Source organism: Mobula birostris, chromosome 9 (genome assembly GCF_030028105.1).
Source record: "Mobula birostris isolate sMobBir1 chromosome 9, sMobBir1.hap1, whole genome shotgun sequence".
NCBI classification, from domain to species: Eukaryota; Metazoa; Chordata; class Chondrichthyes; order Myliobatiformes; family Myliobatidae; genus Mobula; species Mobula birostris.
In genome coordinates this window covers 66,561,005-66,580,461 of record NC_092378.1, presented here as the reverse complement: position 1 = coordinate 66,580,461, position 19,457 = coordinate 66,561,005, and the positions used below count along the sequence as shown (strand labels likewise).

The following is a 19,457-nucleotide window of genomic DNA, read 5'->3' as shown; positions in this document are numbered from 1 at the left end:
AAGAAGGACAAGCCGATGATTGAGTACAAATGCAGACAGAGCAAAGAGTTAAATTGCATCACGGAGGCAAAATGCAAAAGGGCAAAGGCGGCAGGACTGAAGGTGCTGTATTTAAATGTACGTGGCATTCAAAATAAGGTCAACGAACTCGTGGCACAATTAGAGATTGGTTGGTATGACATTGTGGGCATCACTGAGTCGTGGCTGCAATAAGGCCATAATTGGGAACTAGCATCAAAGATATACTTTGTATTGAAAGGAGAAGCAGGAAGGCATAGGTGGTGGTGTGGCTCTGTTGAGAAGAGATGGAATTACATCTTTAAAAAGAGGTGACACAATATCAGAGAATGTTGAATCCTTGTGGTGGAGTTAAGAAACTGCAAGGGTAAAAAACCACTATGGAAATCACACATAGGCCTCCAAATAGTAGTCAAGATATGGGGTTCAGATTGCAAAGAGAGCTGGAAAAGGCATGTAATAAGGGTAATGTATTGTAATGGGGGACTTCAATATGCAAGGGGATTGGGAAAATCAGGTTGGTGTCAGATTGCAAGAGAGGGAATTTGTTGAGTACCTGTGAGACGACTTTATAGAGCAGCTTGTGCTTCAGCCTATTATGGGAAAGGCTACCTTAGATTGGATGTTGTATAGTAACCCAGATCTTATTAGGGAGCATAACGTAAAGGAACCCTTAGGACAGTGATCATAACGGCGGGAGGAGAGAGAGCAGCACACCATGCGTGCGCAGCCCTCCGGTGAAAAATGATATTGTATCTGTTAAGTAGGGACCGTAGACAATTTTGATTTGATGGAGACAGACGTGAAAGCACAGAGGAACAGCTGGAGAAATTTCTGAAACGCCAGTTCGCTGCTGTTGTTACTGCACAGTCGGGAATCTTCTGGAGGGAAGGCCTCAAAATCCCCGGCTTTCCCTGCTGTTGGCAACCGAGACTGAGGTCGAATCATTCGGACAGAGATGGCGCTCCGTACTCGGTGTCAGAGAGCTGATCGGAGGCTCGAAGTTTTCGGATGACTCAGAGTCGGACTGTGGTCGGGCTTGGCAGGGAGAGTTTTTCTTCCTTCTCCCGTCTGCGTGAGATGTGGGACATTTGAGAGACTTTGAACTTTTTACTGTGCTCATGGACTTCTTCATCAAGTTATGGTATTGTTGCACTGTTGTAACTATATCATAATTATGTGGTTTTGTTAGCTTTTTCAGTCTTGGTCTATCCTGTGTTTTGTGGTATCACACTGGAGGAAATATTGTATCATTTCTTAATGCATGCATTACTAAATGACAATAAAAGAGGACTGCGTGTCTCCATAATCTAATATGATTGAATTCATACTGCAATTTGGGAGGGAGAAGCACAAGTCACATGTATCAGTATCGCAATGGAATAAAGGGAATTACAGAGGCATGAGAGAGAAGGTTACCCAGGTGGATTGGAGGAGGATACAAGTAGGGGTGACAGCAGAGCAGAGATGGTTGAAGTTTCTGGGAATAGCTCACAAGGCGCAGGATAGATATATCTCATAGGAGTTGCTCCCAAATGACAGGGGTAGACAACCATAGCTCAAAAGGGAAGTTAAGGACTGCATAAAAGCCAAGGAAAGGGCATATAAGGTAGCAAAAGACAGTGGGAAGTTGCATGATTGAGAAGCTTTTAAAATCCAACAAAAGGCAACTAAGAAAGATATAAGAAGGGAAAAGATGAAATATGAGAGCAAACTAGCCAATAATATAAAGCAGGATACTAAAAGTTTTTTTGAGTTATATAAAGAGTTAAAGGGAGGTGACAGTTGATATTGGACCTCTGGAAAATCATGCTGGTGAGGTAGTAATAAGGGACAAAGAAATGGCAGATGAACTTAATACGTACTTTGCATCATTCTTCACTGTGCTGGAGGTCCATGAGCATCGGGCAGCAAGAGTGAGTGCCATTGCTATCATGAAGGAGAAAGTACTAGACAAACTGAAAGGCGTTAAGGTGGATAGGTCACCTGGACCAGAAGGTAAATGCAATCTTGGCATTCATTTCAAGGGGAATAGAGTATAAAAGCAAGGGGATAATGCTGAGGCTTTATAAGACACCAGTCAGGCTGCACTTGAAGTATTGTCTATAATTTTGGACGCAATATCTCAGAAAAGATGTGTTGTCATTGGAGAAAGTCCACAGGAGATTCATGAGGAAGATTCCGGGAATGAAGGGTATATGAGGAGCATTTGGCAGCTTTGGACCTGTACTCACTAGAATTTAGAAGATTGCGGGGGGAATCTCTTTGAAACATACTGAATATTGAAAGGACTAGATAAGATGGGTGTGGAGAGGATGTTTCCTATGATGGGGGTTATGCAGAACTAGAGGGCACAGCCTCAAAATTGAAGGGCAACCTTTTAGAACAGAGGTAAGGTGCAATATTTTTAGCCAGAGTGTAGTGAATCTGTGGAATGCTCTGCTACAGACTGTGGTGGAGGCCAGGTCTGTGGGTATATTTAAAGTGGAATTTGATAGTTTCCTGATTGGTCAGGGCATCAAAGGATATGGCGAGAAGGCAGAGCAGACTTGATGGGCTGAATGGCCTAATTCTGCTCCTCTATCTTATGATCTTATATATATATATGTAATGCCCTGGTTCTAATGCTGCAGGGTAGGGTATTTTTACTTCGTAGATTTCTGTAAAAGCAGTCTGTCCTGCTTGTAGAATGTTTTGGTTTCAGCTAAAGACAAGGGGCTATGATGTTCAACTTAGGAACATTATGTCAGCCAATCAGGATGCTGGAATTGGGAGAAGGTTCTAGAGAGAGCTGGGTGGAGAGAGTTCTGTGATGGACACCAGTGGGGTTCATGATCTTTTTAGTGGGTGATGCAAAGAAGAGAAGATCAGGAGAGATGGCCATAGGATTCGATCTGACGGGAAGAAATGATTGCAAGGGGTGCTTTGCGAGACAAAGGAGTCCAAGATGGGAAGCTCTACCAGTGACTGGTGATGAGAATTCAGTATCGTGAATAATGGTCATACCCAGCTTTTGGGCAAATGCCAATGCCATGTGCACATTTAGACCAGTTTAACTCTAATGGCCTTTTTTTCCCTTTTCTTTCTCTTAATAACTGTTCGATAAAACTGAAATTAATAAATAGACTTTCTTTATAATTGTATGCAATGTACAATCAGTTACTTCTAACCAACTGATAACTGTGTATGAGCAGTATTTTCACAGCATTCGTTCAAATTGGGATTCCGTTAATCGGAACATCGCAACTTTCCTGTTTGGTTGAACCCCAAATTATACCGACCCTAGACATATATTGTTTCTGAAAGGTGGCCTCACTGCTGAGTCCCGTGGCTGTCAGCAGAGCTGGCCACCAGATAAATTTGCATATGAGCCTGATTTTTGGGGGGGGGGGGGGTTGCTTACATATAAATTTAAAAAAACATAGCTCTTGAACTCAATCCCCCCCCCCAAATAATGAAGACCAACTCACCTTATACTTTAACCACGCTTATCAACTTGTGCTGCAACTTTGAGGGATCTATGGATGCAAACTCCAAGATCCCTGTGTTCCTTCACACATTTAAGAATCCTGCCATTAACCTTGTACACAGTTTCAAGTTTACCTTCCAAAGTGAAGCATTTCACACTTTTTTGGATGGAACTCCAGCTGACACTTCTCAGTCCAGCTCTGTCAAAGTCCTCCTATAACCTACAACCTTCTACACTACCCACATCACCGTCAACCTTCATGTCAACTGTAAAAAAAAATTGCACAAACTGATGGCCACGAATATGGTGTGAATTTCTGAGAAACTTGTGAACACTGGGACCTTGGAAAGAACAAAATGAAGATTTACCACAATATCAAGACTGAAAGGTCATAAACATTGTAATTGGAGAAGAGGGATCCTGTCTGTCTGTTTATTTAGAGTTACAGCACGGAAACAGGTCCTTCCAGCCCAACGCGCCCACTGCTGTGTGTAAAGACACCTACCTCTGATATCTCACTTATACTATCCTGCAATCACCTGAAAGGTGCGTCCCCTCATATTAGCCACCTTAAAATCCCCACTTAGCAAAGCAAAAGAAACAGTTGATAATTTAGGAAAAAATAACCAAAGCAGTTTGAAGAATCAAATGTGATCCCTGCACTATATAAAATCATTTAAACATGAATTATGATTTAGTAACCTTTCACTCATCCAAAACCATGTTGGGTTCCACTTGATCTTTGGGTTGGAATTTAAATTCAAGTGTATTGTTGTCTCAGACATACATACAGAGAATATAAATGCCATGAAAAGTAGCTTTTTTGAGGTGTGAACCTTCAGGCTCCTGAACCTCCTGCCTGATGGACCAGATTTTGAGATTGTGGGAAACTAAAATGAATAAAAATGTGTTTTTTAAGACAGGACATTCCAAAGCCTGTTATCACTCTGAAGAATGGCCACTGTTGTAACATGGGATGACTCCAAAAAGGAGCCGATGAGTTAGATAAAGGAGTTGGCCTAGGGAAAAAGAGAAGAGTGATGGATGAAAGGGAGTAAGTACAAAAAGTAGTGAACACAGCCTAGTCCATCACAAGTAAAGCCTTCCCCACCACTGTGCACATTTGCATGCAACGCTGTTGCAGAAAAGCAGCATCCATCATCAAGGACCCACACCAACCAGGCCATACTCTCTTCTCGCTGCTACCATCAGAAAGGTGATAAGCCTCAATTCCCACACCACCAGGTTCAGGAACAGTTATTACCTCTCAACCATCAGGCTCTAGAACTAGAGGGAATAACTTCATTCACCCACAACATTGAACTGGTTCCACAACCTATGGACTCACTTTCAAGGACTCTTCATCTCATGTTCTCGATATTCATTATTTATTTATTTATTATTTCGTTTTTCTTTTTTGTATTTGCACAATTTGTTGTACTTTGCACACTGGTTGTTTGTCCATCTCATTGCATACAGTTTTTCATTGATTTTATTATACTTCTTTGTACTTACTGTGAATGCCCACAAGAAAATTAATCTCAGTGTTGTATATAGTGACATGCATGTAGCTTGATAATAAATTTACCTTGAACTTTGAAATGAAAAACCTACCACCACCTTACTCAGTTCAATTGGACTGAGTAGTCCTACAAACCAGCAATACAACATGTTAGCAATTATTTTGTAGTTTTGTGGTTGAATGGCCATAAGAGAAAGTTTTTTACTTCAGTTCTCTGAAATAATAACAATTTATGTACCACCATTAACGTAACAAAATGTTCCGAGGTGCTTCAAGGGATTAACTATGCATTGAAAATTTATAATGAGTATATTAGAAAATATTAAAGCAGATAGTTAGAAGGGTAAAAACAAAGGTTTTTAAAGAAGGAAAAATAGCATTCCTATCAGAGGAGGAGATCTTTATGAAGGGTATTCCAGAATAAGCAGCATGGCAGTTGATGTCTTCATGCCATCTCTCACTGCTATTATCAGGTTCAAGAAGACAACATTCATCATAAAAGATCCCCACCATCTAGCTCATGGCATCTTCTTGTAGATACTTACGCACACCATGGGGCAGAAGGTACAGAAGCCTGAAATCCCACACCACCAGGTCAAGAACAGCTGCTATATTAAATCAGCCATGATAGAATGGCAGAGAAGACATGGTGGGGCAAATGGCTAATTCTGCTCCTATGTCTTGAACCAACTGGCAAAACCCTAATCACGAGAGTTTAGTAACATTTCAAACACTTTTCACTAAAATGGACTTTGCTTGATTTCTGATCTAATTCTATGTTTGTTCTTCTAAAAGTTGTGCATAATTTATGTAGAATTTGTTTTTTCTTGTGAATGCTGCTTATCTGATGCTGCATGCTAGTAATAGTGCTCCAAGTAAGCTGTCCTTGGACTTGTGCATATGACGATAAGCTTTGACTTTTTGTGACCAACTGAAGAACAATTCAAGAATGACCACAAGATCATAAATGCAGGAGCACAGAGATATCAAGGTGCTGTAAGGATGTAGGAGTTTACAAAAGCCACAGAAGGATTGAAACCACAGTTGAAAATTTTAAAATGGACCCATTACACAAGTCAGTCAGCACAGCATGAGGGATCAAAGGGGTGAGTCAGGGAAAAGGCTGCAATTTTAGTAGACCTGAAGCCAGGAATGAAAGGAAGAGGCAAAGGCATTTAGATCATCAAGCTAATCTTAGCTTTAAGGTTTAAGACAGCGTAGAGGAACAATGGGATCATGGGGTTCATGTCCATAGATCTCTCAAAGTTGCCACTGGTTATGAAGGCATATGGTGTGTTGGCCTTCATGAGCTGAGGGATTGAGTTCAAGAGCTGTGAGGTAATGTTGCAACTCCTTAAAACTCTGGTCAGACCACACGTGGGAAATTGTGCCTAGTTCTGATCGCTCGTTATAAGAAAGATATGGTGTAAAAGAGATTTACTAGAATACTGCCTGGACTAGACAGCATGTTTAATGAGGTTAGGTTGAGTGAGCAAGGGCTTTTCTCTTTGGATCAAAGGAGGATGAGAGATAACTTGAGAGGTGTACAAGATGATAAGAACCATCAATGGAGTAGGACAGCCAGACTTTTTCCCCAGGGTGGCAATGGCTATGGCATAATTTTAAGTATAGAGGGGATGACAGAGGTAGGATTTTGTTTTTTTACACAGAGGGTGGTGAGTGTGTGGGACGCGCTGATATGGGTGGTGATAGAGGCAGATACATTAGGGACACTTAAAGAGATTCTTAGAAGGCACATGGATAAATGACAAAATGGAAGCCAATGGGGGAAAGAAGGGTTAGATTGATCTTGGAGGAGGTTAAGAGATTGGCAGATCATTGCACTCCAAAGGACCTGTACTGTGCTGTACTGTTCCATCTTTTTTAAAAAATAAAATTCTACATTGGAAAAAAATGTTAAACATCGTTTTACCTGTTTTGTTGACTTCTTTACACCATGAAAAATCTTCCAGGCCATTCCTGAGCCACAACTAGCTATGTGGCGTCCCACATCAAACTCCCTGGTTATGGGATTTCCCATCACTGCACTGGTAACATCTGCTGTTACCTTGGTAACAGTGCTTTTTAGTTTATTAAGCATGGACTCCATGGTTTCTGATGAGTGCGTTACCTGCAGGAAGAATGGAAGAATAGGGAATCAGCTTTAGAAAAATCAACCCCTACATGCTCCTCGTGGGTACTGTTGCAACACCAATCAAAGCAGTGCTGAGAGGGATCTGATTAATTTCTCTTAGGAGCTGTTCATGCAGCTAATTGACAAGTGGTCGGTTTCATTCGGTCAAAGCCCTGTGGCCAAAGCCTGGAGGTACGGAAACATGTCCTACAGTTGAAGGACTGTCGGTGTGTGTGCATTGCTGGGAAGGAGGAAAGGGACTTAATTCACAAGTTTTTTAGTTGCTTGTTGTATTCTGCTGAACAAGAGGTGTCTGAGGAGATTGTGAAGACATTAGTAACAATCTTTCAAGAATCACTAGATTCTGACATGGTTCCGATGAACTGGAAAATTGCAAGTGTCACTCCACTCTTCATGAAGGGAGAGAGAGACAAAAGAAAAGAAATTATAGACCAGTTAGTCTGCCCTCAGTGGTTGGGAAGATGTTGAAGTCAATTGTTAAGGATGTGGCTTCAGAGTACTTTGAGGCACTAGATAAAATAGGCCAAAGTCAGAGTGGTTTCCTTACAGGAAAAGCTTGCCTGACAAATCTGTTGGAATTCTATGAAGAAATAACAAACAGAACAAAGGAGAATTGGTAGATGTTGTGTACTTGGATTTTCAGAATGCCTTTAACAAGGTGCCACACGAGACTGTTTAACAAGTTAAGAGCCCATGGTATTACAGGAAAAATACCAGAGAATTGGCTGATTGGAAGGAGGCAAGGACTGGGAATAAAGTGAGCCTTTTCTGGTTGGCTGCGGTGACTAGTGGTATTCTACAGGGGTCTTGCGTTGGGACGGCTTCTTTTCACGTTATATGTCAATGATTTGGATGACAGATTTGACAGCTTTGTGGCGAAGTTTGCGGAAGATACAAAGGTAGGTGGAGGTGCAGATAGTGCTGAGGAAGTAAAGAGTACAGAAGAACTTAAGATAGACTAGGAGAATGGGCAAAGAAATTGTAGAAGGAATACAGTATCAGGAAATCTATGGTCACAAATAAAAACCACAGACTATTTTCTAAATGATGAGAAAATTCAAGAATCTGAGGGGCAAAGGGACTTGGGAGTCCTCATTCGGGATTCCCTGAAGGGTAGTTTGCGGGTGGGTTAGTGGTGAGGAAGGCAGATGGGATGTTAACATTCAGTTCAAGAGGACTAGAGTATAAAAGGAAGGAATAATATTGAGACTTTATAAGGCTCTGGTGAGGCCTCGCTTGGGAGTATTGAGAGCAGCTTTGGGCCCCTTATTTAAGAGAGGATACGCTGACATTGGAGAGCATTCAAAGGCGGTTCATGAAAATGATTTCAAGATTGAAAGTCTTGTCATATAAGGCGTGTTTATGGCTCTGGGCCTGTACTCACTGGAATTCAGAAGAATGAGAGGTGACCTATCAATGTTGAAAGGCCTCAATACAGTGGATGTAAAGAGGATGCTTCCTATGGTAGGGGAGAGACTCAGACACAGGCTCAGAATAGAGGAACATCCATTTAGAACGGAGATGATTTATTTCTTTAGCCAGAGAGTAGTGAATCTGCAGAATTCTTTGCTATAGGCAGCAATGGAGGCCAAGTCATTATGTATATTTAAGGAAGCGGTTGATAGATTCCTGAGTAGTCAGGGCATGAAGAAATACAGGGTGAAGGCAAGAGATCAGGACTGAGAAGGAAACACGTCAGCCATCACAAAATGGTGGAGCAGACTCGATGATGTAATGGCCCAATTCTATTCCTATATCTTACAGTCTTATGATGGGCCCACAACTTACTCACCCTAACCCATACACTAACAAGAGAAAATCTGTAGAGGCTGGAAATCCGAGCAACATACACAGAATGCTGGAGGAACTCAGCAGGCCAGGCAGCATCTATGGAAGAGTCTGATGAAGGCTCTTGGCCCGGAACATTGATTATACTCTTTTCCACTGGTGCTGCCTGGCCTGCTGAGTTCCTCCAGCATTTTGTGTGTGTAACCCTAACCTATACATCTTTGCACTGTGTGAGGAAACCAGAGCACCTGGAGGAAACCCATGGGGTCACAAGGAAACCGTACAAACTCCTTACAGAGAGCAGCTGGATTTGAACCTGAAATTACTGCACTAACTGCTATGCCACTATTTCCATGTGATTCAGTCAAATTTTGTTTGATAACCACAAGACATAGGAGCAGAATTCAACCCAGAGAGTCCATTCCGCCATTCCACCACGGCTGATGTATTATCCTTCTCAATCCCATTCTCCTGCCTTCTCCCTGAATCCTCTGACATCCTCACTAATCAAAAGACTATCAACCTCTGCTTAAATACACCCAATGACTTGGCCTCCAGAAGTCCTTTATTTTTGACCCACAAAATCTACAGCCTCAATTATTAACATTAACAACACCCAAACATAAGGCAGTGGGAGAGAGACTTATTTGTATTATTTATTTAGAGATACAGTGCATAACAGGCCTTTCTGGCCCAACAAGCCACACCGCCCAGCAACTTACCTATTTAATCCTACCCTAGTCACAGGACAACTTACAATTTCAATTTACAATTCCTACTAACCTGTACATCTTTGGACTGTGGAAAGAAATCAAAACACCCAGAGGAAACCCATGCACTCACAGGAAGGACATTCAAACATCTTACAGAGGAAGCTGGAATTGAAGTCTGAACTCCAACGCCCCGAGCTGTAATAGTGTAGGGTTTTAGAAAAATACAAATAGCTCAAGAATTCCCAGGGCAGAGAATTAGCTCCTTAATCAAAGTTATTGATCTCCACCTCACCCTCTTCTCCCTCAATCTCAACCCCTCAACCGTTACCATACTGCTTTACTGATACCTGATTTAGTACGACCAGTCACATAAGAACAGATAAGATTTTAAGTAGATGTACTGTGGAGAGCGTTCTAACTGGTTGCATCACCACCTGGCACAGTGGGGCCACTGCACAAAATCAGAAAAAGTTGCACAGGTTTGCAAACTTAGCCAGCACCATCATGAGAATTAGGCTCCCCAGCATCCAGGCCACCTTCAATAGGCAATGCCTCAAAAAGGTAGTGTTCATCATTAAGAACCCCAATCACCCAAGACATGCCTCTTCTCATTGCTACCATCAAGGAGATACAGGAGTCTGAAGACACATACTCAACATTTGAGGAACAGCTTCTTCCCCTCCATCAGATTTCTGAAAGTACATTGAACCCATGAATAGTTACTCAGTACTTTTTCCTCTCTCTCTCTCTCTGCACTATTATTTTTTATATGTACTTCATTTTTATGACAATTTATAGTTTTTATTACTATGCATTACAATGTACTGCTGCTGCAAAACGATATATTTCCCAACATATGCCATTGATATTAAAACGGATTCTAATTCATTCATAAGACCACAAGACATAAAGAGCAGCATTAAGCCATTCGGCACATCTAGACTGATCCTGTGAATCATTCTGAAACATTTTACAACACAAGTTGTTCCATATAAATGCAATGTTAAAGCATCAGCTGTTTTTATTTAATATACACTCAGTGGCTACTTTATTAGTTTCAAGTTTAGTTGAAGTTTAATTATTATTCAACCATACATGAATCCCCATGAATACAGCCAAACAAAATAGATTTCTTCCAGGATCAAGGTGCAAACACAGCACCAACAGTCATACACAGCAAAGACCACATATGGGGTAACAAGTAAACATACAGTTGCACAAAAAAAACCTATTGCCCAAGTCTCTGAGTGATGTGTCCTGTAAGTTTATGAAGCATAGATGTTATTGGCAAAAACAAGTAGTTCTCAGCAGTCCAAAGTCAAACGCATGTATGCACACACATAATCCAGCTTGTCTTCCACCAATTGAACACTGGAGGGGCCAGACTCCAACCAAGCGTGGACACCATGCGACAGAGCCTCCAGTGTCGCCTCTCCTGGACTACTGCAACAAGCAAGCCCATGGCCTGAGGTCTAGTCCTCACTACAACCAAGGCCATGCAGCTCTGCTGCCCTCTGTCTCGCCAAAAAACAAGGGAAAACAGACTTGCAGTTTACATTACCAATGTTCAACAATCTTATGATTGCAAGAGGAAAGTCCAAGGCAATCACTCGCTGATAGACTGCACACCGCCCTCGCGCACTGACTCTGATGCCTTTCTGTAGCAGGGAGCAACATGGTCCACATGAAGTCCACCTCCTCCACCAAAGAGCAGCCCACTGTAGGAGTAGACCAGCAGCAGTTAAAGTTCTTAACATCCAGCATCGTCCTACAATTGTAAAACAATTGTTTAAAAAAGACAAAAGCATCGTTGGTTGGCCCCGGAGACTGGAATTTCTAGTGTGGTCTTCAAAGTTTGATGTGTTGTGCGTTCGGAGATGCTTTTCTAATACATGGTTATTTGAGTGACTGTCACATTCCTGTCAGCTTGAACCAGTCAGGCCATTCTCCTCTGACCTCTCTCATTAACAAGGTGTTCTCGCTCACAGAACTGCCACTCAGTGGATTTTTAAAAGAAATTTTCGCACCATTCTCTGTAAACTTTAGAGACTGTTGCACCTGAAAATCCCAGCAGATCAGCTGTTTTTGAAATACTCAAACCAACTTGTCTGGCACCATTAATCATTCATTCCATGGTCAAAGTCACTTTCTTCTCCATTCTGATGTTTGGTCTGAACAGCAACTGAACCTCCTGATCATGTATGTGTGCTTTTATGCATTGAGTTGCTGCCACATGATTGGCTGCATTGGTATTTGCAAAAATGAGGTGTACAGATGTACCTAATAAAGTGTCTTCTCACTGGCTCAAACTCATTTACAGCTTGCTCCTGTTTCTGATCACCAGCAGACTACATCCTGAACATAAAACATTTTCATAGCCTAACTGGATTCTCTCCAAAATCAATGAACCTGTCAACACCCAACATTGAAATCACCATGAAAAGAATACTTACACCTCCCACGGATCCATAAATCAGCTTTGGTAACTGCAAAATGTATTCATTTTCGAATGGCAGTTCAAGGCAATGCAATCCTGGTTCCAAGCTACCAGTATTCTGTGAGTCCCTTGGTTCATCTAGTTAGAAGAGTCTCTTGTAAGACTCTTCTGCCTTGTACAACACCTACTTATTATTTTGCTTAGCAGCTGTTGCATAGTAAACATGGATTAAGGCTATTACAAGGGAGATTATCATACAAAATTCAACAGACTACAAGGACAAATTAGTTCTGGCGATCAAAAGCTTGGTCAAAGTAGCAGTTCAGGGACATTGCAAGGGGGTGGCTTGGTAGTATAGTTGTCAGTGTAACGCTATTACAGTGCTGCTGATCAGGGTTCAATTCCTGTTACTGTCTGTACAGTTTGTATGTTTTCCCTGTGACCACATGGGTTGCCTCCTGGTGCTCCACTTTCGTCCCACAATCCAAAGATGTAAAGATTAGGGTTAGTCAGCTGTGGGCATTCTAAGTTGGTGCTAAAAACATGGCCACACCTGCAGGCTGCCCAGAGCACATGTTCGGACTATGCTGGTCATTGACTCAAATGAAGCATTTCACTGCATGCTTCCATGTATGAGTGACAAATAAAGCTAATCTTCAAAATTTTAAAAAAAGAGGCAGAGAATTCCTCAGGGAACTCCGGAGATGAAGTAACCAGAGGCAATTCTATCATATCAGCAGAAGGGTTAAAACAAAATTAAAATTGCATCTGTCACTGTGGCCTTCTCCCCGAGAACTAAGGGATATCTATAAACATTGCAATAACAAATGGCTCCAACAGTGCTGCTGCAGTCACTAGATTGGCTGGAAAGTAGGACACATCTCACAAACGTGGTTAGGTAGTCTTCGTGTACCCAGGCAATCACATTCTCCCTTTGCTCTCTTTCTCTAGGCTGACAAGTCTGATTTATACTTCTCCTGCAACCTGTACTTTGGCTATTTTGGGAGTTTTATCGATCTCTCGGGTCTCATTCATATGCAGCTCCAGTGTAAATACCATTTTAAACATGCCCTTTGATAAACCAATGGTGAAGCAATTCCATACCTCGACTCATTTCACAAAAGCAGCAGCATCTGGTGTTAGCCAATCACTTCCAGATAAATGAAGACACAAAAGACTGCAGAAACTGTAATTTGAAGGAATACACGAAAAGCTGGAGGAAATTCAGCAGATCAGGCAGTGGGGGAGGGGGGGAGTGGAGAAAGGAAGGGTACATTTGAGGGAAATCAGTTCAGATGCAGGGTCTCAAATTGAAATGTTGACTGTCCAGTTCCCTCCATAGATTCTGCCTGATCTTCAGCTTTTTGTGCGTTACTTCCAGGCAAAGTTTAACATTCAACCAACTTTCTGAAAGTTAAAGTTAGTGTAAGTTTATATCCTAAATACAGCCACCTCTAAATTAGTAAATTAGTTTACTACTGTCTCGTGTACTGTGCTACAGTGAAGTACTTGTTTAGCATGCCATTCATACAGATCAATTCATTAGAACAGTGCATCGAGATCATGCAAAGGAAACAATAAAAGAATAAAGAATTGTCCTGATGAAGGGTCTCGGCCCAAAACGTTGACTTATTTATGCCTGACCCGCTGAGTTCCTCCAGCATTTTGTGTGTGTTGCTTTATGAGAATGAAGTGTTGCAGAGAAAGTGCAGCAATAAGGGGAAAAGCCATAATCTGATAGATTGGGAAGTCAAGAGTCCACAATTTAAGAAGGGAACATTTAATAGCCTTATAACAGTAGGATTGGAGCTGTCCTTGAGCATGGTGGTGCATGTATCTTCTGCCTGATTTAGGGTGGGGAGGGGGAGAGCGGGAGCGGAGGAGAGAATGTCCAGGCAGGGTGAGGTCTTTGGCGGCTTTGCCATGGCAGTGAGAAGTTTAGACAGAGTCCACAGAGGGGAGCCCGTTATCCATGGCACATTTGTTTCCACTTTTCTTCTGGATGCTGCTTATATGATGCTGTGTGTCTGTGATGCTGCTGCAAGTCTGTTTATCATTGCACCTTTGCACATGACAAGACACAACTTTGACTTTGTATTTTACTGTTGATTCATGCAGACTGATTGCCATGCTTTCCTGCGTTACAGAAGTAACTACATTGGCTGTGTTAAAAGTTCATAGAAGCACGAACTGAAAAGTAAAACACAAGCCAATTCCCTCTTCATGTTACACAACATAGCGCAGGTGATGGATGGATCCAGGTGAGGGCTGGTGATAGGCAGTTCTCTGCTGCTGGAAATTATGGGAATCCAGTGTGTAGTTGGTCAGTTCAACAGCATCTGTCTTGTGGACATTTTACCGTTCTTATATCATATGAAGAGGGAATTGGCTTGTCAGTTCCTTTCTGGTCTGTTGTTTTATTTTTCAGCTCAGATTACTATTAATTTTCTTTTTTACACAGACAATGTAGTTACTGGTGTAATGCAAGAAAGCATGGCAATCAGTCTGCATGAAGCAAAGCCCAGAAACAGCAGCAAAGACAAAGTCAAACTAAAGTTCCTTTAACCTGTTGTTCTGGACATTGACTGTGGTGCTATCTCTTCCATATGTGAAGGCGTAAATCTTTTATTCAACAAAGCCTTTCTACACATCAACCTCCTCCCCCTCCCCAATAAACCCCCATGTATCTCCCTGTTCCGTTTTCTCTTGTATTTATCCATTTTCATTAGATGTATCAATGGTGCTGAGGTGGAGATGTTTCAGAGCTTCAAGTTCTTCTGTGTAAACATCATCAATAGTTTGTTCTGGTCAAACTACACTAATACTACGGGCAAAAAAGCACACCAGCATCACAAGGAGAATGTACAAACTACTTGACAGGAATTGAACCCCATCAACGATCACTGCAAAATGATGCTAACTGTTAGGCTACCATGCCACCCTAAATTCCATGTTTCTATGAAGATTCAGGATATTAGAATGGAGATGCAAGTTGCAAGGACCCAACTCCAACCATCAGTCCATTCCATCATTCAGTCTGATCCACAGCTACTCTGTATCCAAACTCAAAACAAATGCCTCAGCTCCACATCCTTTTACACCATTATCAATCTGATTTAAAATCATTAACTAAGTTTGCATCTAATGGTTTACAAAAAAAAAGATCCACATCTCGAAAAGCAAAGGTCATTGACCGTATCGCTTTCTTTCAGCTCCCACAAGCACTGCCTGAATTCCATAGGTTTCTAACTATTTGCTTTATTCAACAACCACCCGTGTGTCGGATGGCTTCAAGCATTGGCACATGCAAACTCACCGACCCAGTCCTGTCCACTGGTTGCTCTATGACCTCCACTGCACTGGGTTATCACTCAACTAGAAACCGCAGTCATGGTAACCCAGCTATGAACAAATTACAGAGCATTAATTCATCTCACTGTAATGTGCATTAACAGTTAAAAAGCCTTTTATTCTACTTCAACTTAATGGATATTTATAAATGTTTCACCACCATAGCAGAATGCCATGCAAGTTCATTAGAGTATTCATTAGGATACAAATAAAATATTATGTACAATAAAATATAATTCATTCTAAATTCTTCAGAATATGAAGAGGCCCTTTATTTTCATCAATAACAGTCAAGATTAACAGTTTTCTAAATTATCTTTCTAATTAGAATTAGTGTCACAAGATTCACATGATGTAGAAAAGGACAGCGCTTTCAAAAAAAAATAAGGACAAGAAATAGTACCAGAAGATTGGAGGATGGAAACTGTTATTCACTGGGTCAAGAAAAGTAATAGGGGTATTGGCCAGTGAGCCTTATGCCACTGGTAGACAGACTATCAGAGGATCCTTAGAGACAGGATTTTTGAGCATTTGGAGAAGCACAGGCTTCTGCAACCCGTGCTCTTTGTGATTTTTATAAATGACTTGAATGAGGAAGTGGAAAGGTGGGTTTGCAGATGACACAGTGGTTGCTGGTGTTGTGGATTGTGTGGGTTGACGTAGGCTACAAAAGGACATAGATAGGATGCAGAGATGGCAGCTGGAGTGCCATCTAGAAAAGTCTGAAGTGATACATTGAAGATTGAATTTGAAGGTGGACTACAAGGTTTATTTGTAGTCTGGAGGAACAGAGGGATTTCAGAGTCCATGTCCATAGATCCCTCATAGTTCCTAAGTCAAGAAGGCAGATGGTGTGTTGGCCTTCATTAGTTTGGGGCTGAGATTAAGAACTACAGCTCCTTAAAAAACTCTGGTTAGACCACATGTCATATATTGTGTTCGGTTCTGGTTTCTTCATCATGGCAAGGATGTGTGGAAGCTTTAGAGAGGCTGAAGAGTAGATTTACCAGGATGCTTCCTGGATTGGAGAGTATGTCTTAAGAGGGTAGGTTGACTGAGCTAGGACTTTTCTCTCTGGAGCAAAGGAGGATGAGAGGTGACTTGATAGAGGTGTGGAAGGTGATCAGAGGCATAGATAGAGAAGACAGTCAGTGACTTTTTCTCCGGGGGGGGGGGGGAGATAATTTTTTAGCTGATTGAGGAAAGTATAAGGGGGATGTCAGAAGTAGTTTTTTTTTTAAACATAGTGTGGTGGGGGCGTGGAGTGCCCTGCCAGGGGTGGTGATGACGCAAATACATGAGGGGCTTTTAAAAGAAAAATGGAGGGCAATGTGGGAGGGAAGGATAGATTGACCTTGGTCAAAAAGGTCAGCTCAACATCATGGGCTGAAGGCTCTACTGTGCTGCATAGTCCTATGTTCTAAGAAATGAGCATAACCTTCTCCGAAAAAACAAATGCCCAAGAGATTTACTTATTCTGTTGTTAAAGCAACAAATCAAGCACATCCAGACCTGATCTAAGAGCCAGAAATCAGAGGCCTTCTGACTCTTAAAACTGACCAAACATCTTTGAAAGAGAAACAGAAATTATTTGCTGACTGAGGGACAATTATATTCTCAAATTTTAGCCTTTCAGTGGTTAGCCCACTGCACTTTGTTCACGAAACTGAGAAACAATGTTCCTTCAGCACCCGAGGATGAGTCTGCAGGCAGAAGGTGCAACATAAACAGAAGTTACCAATCAAGTGTGTTCTCATTAGGAATCGGAGCTTTCTTGCTTTTGACATGTTTTATTTTGAGAAGGAATAAAGGAAAAAAATAAATTACTTGGAGTGCTTAAATGTAATTATTTCCCCTGACGCAAGGTGTTTAGAGATTAATCATGTCAATTTGAAACTTTGTTTGCCATCCAATAAAGCAAAGACTTGACTGGGCCTTTATTCTTTAAAGATGATACAATAATGCAAATCAAATCTCTGCCACAGAATCTCACAAGAAAATTATATTACATAAAGCAGCATTTGCTCAGATAACTGTTGTCGGCATGAAGCCCACATGCTCATCAAGAACTCAAGTCCCTGTCTCCTAATAATCAGTATTCTAAATCAATAACCCCAATAAAAAGAAAGGTTTGTATTTCTCTAGGAGCTAATGCAACCTTAACAGTAGCAAGGTATTTTGACAGCCCATGAAGTACATTTTACGTACAACCAGTGACATAATGTAGGAAACAAGACAGCAAATTTCCACAAACACCAAGCTGGCAATGGCCAGAAAAAAACAAATAATATGCTGAAGAGAAAAAGGTACTCTCTGTCTACTATAGTTATGCCTCTCATAATCTTATAAGTATCTGTGAGGATCTCCCCTCACCTCCACCGCCTCAGAGAAAACAACACAAATCTGTCCAAGCTCTCTTTATAGTACATGCACTTTAATCAAGGCAGCATTCTGGTAAACCTCTTCTGCACCCTCTCCAAGTCTCAACATTCTTCCCATCACATGGCAAATAAAACTGTATAAAATACTCTAGATGCAGCCAAACTAGAGTCTGGTAAAGCTGCAATATAACATTTGAACTTGAAATCAATTCCTTGACTAATAAAGGAAAACATACCATATGTCTTCTTTACTGCCCTATATATCTGTATAATCACTTCCACGGAGAGGGAAAGGGTTTAGGAGACTTCAAGGGGATCTAAGTAAAAAAAAATTCATCCAGAGGGAAGGCATTGTCTGAGGAGGAGGTGAAAGCAGAGACTCTCAAGACATATAAAGATCCACCAGCCATACGTTTTCATTCAGAGAGAGGTTAGAATCTGGATCACAATGCTTAATGGGGCGGTGCAATCAATGAAATAAAAACAATAGGGTGTCGGGAATGACAGATGGGATTTGGATCTGAGACAGGGTACGGTCAGGACTCTAAAATCAAACATCTGGTTTTTAGGAATGTGACGAGGGACTGAATGGGAAATAAAAGATTTGAACTGTGACCTGAAAGAAAAACGACTTGCGCTTAGGATCACGACATTTAATCAGCATGGAGACGAGCACCTGGATCTCCAACATACAGAAGGGGACACGAAATAAGTTTTGGTAGACGGGGATCAGTACAGTTGGGTAGCATGGACGACTGGGCCTCCGCGCTCTTGTGACTCAACCTCAGCCCACCGAGCAGCTTCTGGGGCCAGGGCTTCACCTCTCGGACTGAGCCTTTCCCTGTTCCCCCCAGGTCACAGCGGCTTCGTCCACCACGAATATCCCCGGGCCCGGATTCGCCGCAACTTCCCCGCTCCACCCCACCCCGGGGCCGTCACCTGAAGGTGTAAAGCGGTGCTTTGAGGCCGCCTTGGCGGTGGGAGCGCGGAAGCTAGGGAGGGTCAGTCTATCGGCTCACTCAGGCCCCATCGATGTCACGGCGGCACCGGCAGGCGCAGGCCCTGCGCCATCACAACACTCACGAAACACCCTGCCGCATACCTCACTTCCGCTTCCGCCCAGACACGTCACGCCGACCTCAAGGGGCGTGGCTACAGGTGGGGCGTCTACTCAGGTGTCACTCACCTGGGCTGCAACACCCAGCTGCTCAAATCAACGTCAAGTTCATTGTCATACGTACAAGGTTCAATCAAACACTTGCTTGCAGCAGCATCACAACTACAGAGCATCAAAGAAACAACATTCACAAATAAAACGTGAATTAAACATACTATACATTATTCTCAAATCTTACGAGCACAATTAGAACAAAAAGAGACCATTTTAATGTAAAGTGGTTCTAGTGTTGTTATACTGAGCAGTGATGTTTGGGGTTGTGCTGATTGGTTCAAGAACCAAATGGTTGAAGAAAACTAGTTGTTCGTGAAAGGGGCCCTCCCAGTCAGAGCCCTCCTGTACGCCCGGAACGTCACCTCCGCACCCCACTGCCCACGGGAGGACTGCAGTGAGGAGGAGTCTGTGACCCACCTCTTTGCACACTGCCAGTTCGCAAAGAGGGTGTG

The 19,457-nt window shown here is 42.1% G+C and overlaps 1 protein-coding gene across 1 annotated transcript in view; it reads right to left on the bottom strand.

The window, feature by feature from the left end:
* scyl2 (SCY1 like pseudokinase 2) overlaps nt 1-18,951 on the bottom strand; it is a 91,720-nt gene extending 72,769 nt beyond the window's left edge. The window contains exons 1-2 of the mRNA XM_072268201.1: nt 18,774-18,951; nt 6,943-7,140 (exon numbers count right to left, since the gene is read on the bottom strand). Coding sequence (XP_072124302.1) covers nt 6,943-7,119 — 177 coding nt within the window. The 5' untranslated portion in view covers nt 7,120-7,140; nt 18,774-18,951. The remainder of the gene's footprint in view (nt 1-6,942; nt 7,141-18,773) is intronic.
* Nucleotides 18,952-19,457: the final 506 nt, after the last annotated feature.